This window comes from Fopius arisanus, unplaced genomic scaffold (genome assembly GCF_000806365.1).
Source record: "Fopius arisanus strain USDA-PBARC FA_bdor unplaced genomic scaffold, ASM80636v1 scaffold00062, whole genome shotgun sequence".
Classification (NCBI taxonomy): domain Eukaryota; kingdom Metazoa; phylum Arthropoda; class Insecta; order Hymenoptera; family Braconidae; genus Fopius; species Fopius arisanus.
Window position 1 is genome coordinate 182,991 of NW_011887801.1, and position 5,893 is coordinate 188,883.

Sequence of the window (5,893 nt, forward strand, 5' to 3'; positions counted from 1 at the left end):
AATGACAACAATAATGACAACAATAATGACAACAATAATGACAACAATAATGACAATAATAATGACAACAATAATGACAACGATCGAGTGAACTAACTAGACAGAAGTTAATTGATAGAGTACCTTAAATTCATCAATCGACTCCCTGATGTCCTCGTCAGAGTACCCCTTCATTGCTTTAGTTGCAACTGGACCCATGTAATTATTGACAACAGCAAATTCCATTAGCGAGAGGAAGACAAATACACTGCACGATGACATCCAAACGTCGATTGCTTTGACATACGATACTGGCGGCAGGGATTGTTGGGATTGTGTATTTTGCGTTGCTGCAATGTATTCCGTCGATTAAAAAAAAATCTTCACTGATTTTTTTCATATTTTTTTCCGTGATTAAACCATCAAACGTACAATAACTTTAAGGAGCTTAAAAATATAATAGAGATCAATGACAATTGGAGAAACTAAGAGGCTCTTGACAATTGAAATAACTATAAGTCCCTCTTATCTCATTATATTAAAAGTAAAAAGGGTACTTTACCCAGTGTCAATAATGATGTAACTCCCAGGGTGACGCGTGCAGGAATAGCCTCTGGTTTTATCCAAAATGCAATCCACGACATGACGACGATTAGGGCTGATGGGATGTACGTGTGGAAGAGGTGATAGCCCAGTCTACGTCTCAGGTTGAAGACAATTTGTATGCACGTAAAATTGCCAGTCGAGTACTCGATTGTGCAGTCTGTCGTGTAGTTATTGGAGATGTCGAGCTGGGGTAACTCGATCTCTGGATTCACGACCAGCGGATCTGTCATGTTCCAGATGAAGACGAGGTCCTGAGTCGTGTGAGATACTTGAAAAAATCATTTTCAACATTTATTAAGTGCGGATATTCCAAAAATATTAAATCACGCGATTCAAGTTGAATAATCGAGTAGAATAAGTCCTTCTTCGGGTGAACATATTTCCCATTTTGTTGTCATTCGTGACTGATATTTTTTTGGGGGACAGAAGTAAAATTGGATTTGTCTCTCCTGTAGATGAGACTCTTTATTCCCTAGATTTGATCATCCTGAGCACTAGAAAAAGATGCCCGGGATAAATGATAAATCGGGAAAGGGGAGAAGGCACAATGCCGGAGCTCCAGAGAATTAATGATAGCAAGAAATTGGAAAATTCCATTGGTAAGTGTTACCCACTGGATCAAAGGTTTATTGATGGCTCCAGCGGTCTTCCAAGAGTAATCACCAAAAAAACGACAATTCCATTTTAAATTGCGAAAAAATTACGGAAAAAATTTTACTAGACTCCAAACTTCCCAAATAAAATCATTCCCACGGCTACGCCACCCCCAACATTACCCGTCCATTAATTATAAACAAAACAATGAGCTAAACTCACGACTCTCAATCATCATGGAGCAATTCTGCGTGTCGTGTGGGTAAGACTCGAACTTCATGGCGCAGGATAAAACGAGGGTGAGTCTGAAAACAAAGAGAATCATGAAAGTGAAAAACTTGAAGTTCTCCAGATTATTTTTCTCTACTTCACCCGATTACACCCCGCGGTTGAGAGGCAAAAAGAAAAACGAGTGGTGAAAACCACAGAGTGAATAGCCGCCCCTAAAATATCTCCCACAGTGTTTGAAATATTTTCTATCCTCGTCTGACTACAGTCGATTATTTCCCCTGAAGCTTTTCACTGTATTTTCTCATTTGGACTGTTAAGAGCCAATTGTTCTCACTTGGACATGTAGAGTAAAGTCTTATCGTGATAGAGCCAGAGATAGTGATTTGGTATCGACATCTCGTGGAAGGTGACCTTCTTGGCGTTCTTGAAGAAGCAGTCCGGCCTCCATATGTTGTGCAGCCAATCGACGTCGAGTATTCTGTATTCCTCGGACATGTTTTCCGGAAGTCTTAGCCTCGAGTCACGCCAGCTTTGAGCCAGAAATATGTCGGCAACGTAAGTCTGTGGGGCAGATAAAACCCATGAAAATTGCCTCGGAAAATTGGGGATGAAGAGGCAGCAGAAAGCACCAGGAAAGGGTGAAACTGGTGGCGTCATCTTGCAGGGGGAAAATAAATAGCAAAATCCATGACCCACTGACTTAATCATGGTCAGATGCCCAACATAAATCATCGGAGTGAGATTTCTAAAGTCTAAAGCTTTTGTTGACAATTGACAGAAAATGTCAGGCAATTTCTCACCATTGATTCCTCATTTATGGAGTCGATACTGAGCACAGTGACATGGAAGTAAACAACAGTCGGTTGTCCAGCGAATTTCGGTGGTCTGTGTTTATCATAAGCCTTAGGATTGAAGGGTAGGATGTCCCTTAATGATAAGGATGACTCTTTTCTGCCGTACTCCTCAATCTCCAATCCCCTGGTATCGGGGTAATGCACAAAAACACAAGAAAAAAACGGAGGAGAGAAATTTTAATTCGCTAAAATATCCTTTAGTAATCGTAACCGAGGATATGTACCGACTGCCGGTCATGAGCTTTTGTCATTATTCATTTTATCGACCCTCGGCAGATGTTTCTCGGCTGATCGACAGCATCTGGTGTTTCCCAGCTGTCGATTTTTATTACGATAATGGTAAAATGATGTCTTCTTGGGTTAAATGAAAACGTATAATTCTCAAAATGACATGTCAGCGCAAACTGAATAAATAAATCTGTCATATTTGAATCAAATCATAGTGGGATATCATCGAAGCCCTAGGAAGTCTCGCTTGGAAATACCCTTGAGTCTATGATACTGGTTTTACCGTAATGCAGTTGGGTAATAACGAAATGCATTGATGCAAATATTCTTTTTTTTTTCTTTTATGAATAATTCAATTTGGGATAATCAGGGGTGAGAATATTTGTTGGACGATTTCGGGGGTTTGTGTGGTGGATTGTTTCTTCGGTTTTTCTCTTCAAACTCCTAATTACCTTTCGATCTTGGGAAAAAATCGGTATCCGCGTTTTCTTGCGGATAGTCGAATCGTGCGAGACGATAGGCTATCGACTTTAATATGCCACCCTTCGACCTCCGTTGAAAGTACCGGTTCGCATATTTTCTCGCTGAAAACTCGAACAGTAAAGAGAGAGTACTGAACGGGGACAAAGAGGGCATTTTTCATTTTCACTGATCGATTATCGAATATTATTAGTAAAACTCGTTAAATTTCAATTGCAGTCGTTACCGATAATGACGAGAAAATTATTCCGTAAATACTGAAAAATCAGTGAATCGAGACAGTAATACATCATTGATGAAAAATCGATAATCGATCATGTCTACAATGTCTAGATTTGATTTTTTTTCGATTATACTCACGAAAAATGAAGGGACGCCATATCGATGAGGGCACATAGACAGTAGACTACCATCAACGAATATTTCGTCATACCTAATAAATAAATTCAAAACAAAGAAGAGAGAAAAGGGGAAAAATATGTAAACGATAAAAAAGAGGTTTTAAGTCGAACCCCCGATGACACAAAAATGCAGGAAAAATATTACTCACCCCAATTGGCTTTTCCAGTCGTCGACTTCGGGGTTAGTCGATGGAACAGAGTGAAATCTTCTATCACGAGAATTTCACCATATGTCTAGGGAACTTAATCCATGTAAATGCGTCAAGGAGGTAATACATTCAGAGGGTGTTTCCAATGAATCGGATATGGGGCTTCCGTGATCGATAAATTGACGTGATTCTCTTCCTCGATGGATGATCCAAGAATGGATGATGATAACGACGGGTCATCCACGTACCGTTCATCTGGGCTCAATTTCCTCCTCACCCACAATTCCACTTTATCCCTTGATGCTATTTTCACCGGACAAGAAAAAAATAACCCTTTCCCCAAATTATCGTTACTCACTGCTCAAATTCAGGAAAAAAAAAACGTCCTGGACGCTATCACACCATTACTTATCAATCTTAAACAATTCATCTAACTCTAGATCAAAGGGGTGAAGTCATTCCTGATTGAATAAAAAATCAGCTCATGTTTGACTCGAATTATTAGCAATTATCCTCGAAGGAAGTTTCTTGGAGATCCACTAGCTCTGGAGATATCCGCAGGACGATTCTTTCATCTCTCGGTCCTCAGTACCCACCACTCCACTGAATAATTCGCTGAATAGTGCACAATTATCCAAATGATCATCGAATAATCAGATAAAATGAATCCTAACGCAAAGACAGTCGTTATTTTTACCACCTCTCATCCACCAGCCATAACTCAACATCGACTTGACTCTGTCTCCTCAACAACCCACCTATCAGTGCCCATGGTCGACTACACTAACCCAATTTGTCTATCGACTAACTGATTAAAGCCTCGTCTTCCATTTCACTCCCTCACTGTTCATTCCTCGTGTTTAGACAAGAGAGTGAAATAAAAGGTAAAAAAATAATGCCGGAGGAAAAAAAAAAGGCAGAGGAGCCAGAACGAGAGGAGACGATGGGTTTCGCGTGTCAAGCCACGTTGGTACAAAATCGCATCGGAGTTTTATAAATGTAGGGTAGTAGTTGTGTTTGTCTAACACCTCTTGTTGCAGTCCTCTTTAATGAGATTCCGTCACACAACTGAGGGATAGAGAAAGCCTCTTCACGAGTGAGAGAAATTGATTTAATATTCAGGAGAGGATAATATAAATGATTTCATGGGGTGGATTTTACGGGGCCTCTTGGGAAGATGGAAAAAAATTGTTTTGTCAGAGCTGTGGACTATTTTTATAGAGATAATATCCTCGGTTGGATAATCCAATACTTTGCGGTTGTCTTCGCGTCTCTTTCTACTTCCTTTTGGTTGAGTGGACAACGGTGTAAAGAATGGCTCTCACTGGGTCACCGGGATGGACATTGATTTTCTGCGGTGATGAGACTCGTGTAATTATTGGAGCATTTTTTTTTTACCTTTAATGAATGATGAGGCATTAATGAATTCATTGCGACTGGCATTTGCGGAGTTTGTGGATTCTGGAGAATTGAGGGAGAACTCTCTGATTAATATTATCCATCTAATTTTTTTTTATTGTAATGTTAACTATGAGTTAACTATTGTGCAAACCGTTGATTCGGGTATTGGGGGAGTAATTAATTGAAGACAGTAATTAGTCTCGAGTCTGGTGAAGACTCGTTTTATTTACCAACATTTCCTTTTTTTCGGCAATTTAATTATCTTCATAATAACTTATAACAATTTATTATTTATTAATCTCTCTTCACAGTTGCATCTTTTATATATAAGTGTATCATACATCCACTATTCTCCCTGTGGCTGATGACTCCGCGAGTTTTAGCGACTCGATTACTCAATTGATTTGTCCCATTGACTCGGGAGCTTTCCCTTCGTCGGTTATCATCGATCCAACTGACAAACTAATTATTTGGTAATTGTTAATTGAGTATTTTATGTACATACGCGTACCTTAACTATTCATTGATTTGCGCTAGAGGACTTTGGGTTCATTTTCAATTAGTGCCTTGAGGGTAACGAGGGAATGTCGGGTTAATGAGGTGTACTCGAGTGCAGATTTGGTTTCTCGATTTTCAAAAAATCCTAGAACATTTCGAATGAATTTCGAATGAATTTGGTGAGTGGAAAAATGTTGAATGTGGCAATTCTACCGAATTTTTTTATAAAGTTTAAATGAAACATCGAGGAAGTAACGAATCCACACTCGCTGACACCCTGAGCTTATTGATTTGCTATCAGACAAACTGGAAATTGTACGAATGGAGTTACCGTAGTACAATATCCGGGGAGACCTGAAAAGCAGTTATTATCCTCTCGACTATCTCATCATCGAAAAATCAAATTGCAGGAAGTCAATTTTTTCGCCCGAGATAATCGAGGATATGAGCGCAGACAATTCGATTCCACCAT

General features: G+C 39.4%; 1 protein-coding gene across 2 annotated transcripts in view; it reads right to left on the reverse strand.

Moving 5' to 3' along the window:
* Positions 1-4,259, reverse strand: part of HisCl1 (Histamine-gated chloride channel subunit 1) — a 4,740-nt gene extending 481 nt beyond the window's left edge. The window contains exons 1-8 of one of the 2 annotated variants that reach the window (XM_011308704.1): positions 3,523-4,259; positions 3,333-3,405; positions 2,945-3,076; positions 2,211-2,388; positions 1,745-1,971; positions 1,402-1,484; positions 542-853; positions 124-329 (exon numbers count right to left, since the gene is read on the reverse strand). In XM_011308704.1, the coding sequence (XP_011307006.1) occupies positions 124-329; positions 542-853; positions 1,402-1,484; positions 1,745-1,971; positions 2,211-2,388; positions 2,945-3,076; positions 3,333-3,403 (1,209 nt within the window). In that variant the 5' untranslated portion in view covers positions 3,404-3,405; positions 3,523-4,259. The remainder of the gene's footprint in view (positions 1-123; positions 330-541; positions 854-1,401; positions 1,485-1,744; positions 1,972-2,210; positions 2,389-2,944; positions 3,077-3,332; positions 3,406-3,522) is intronic. The other variant, XM_011308705.1, reaches the window with a different exon arrangement.
* Between the last annotated feature and the right edge of the window lie 1,634 nt (positions 4,260-5,893).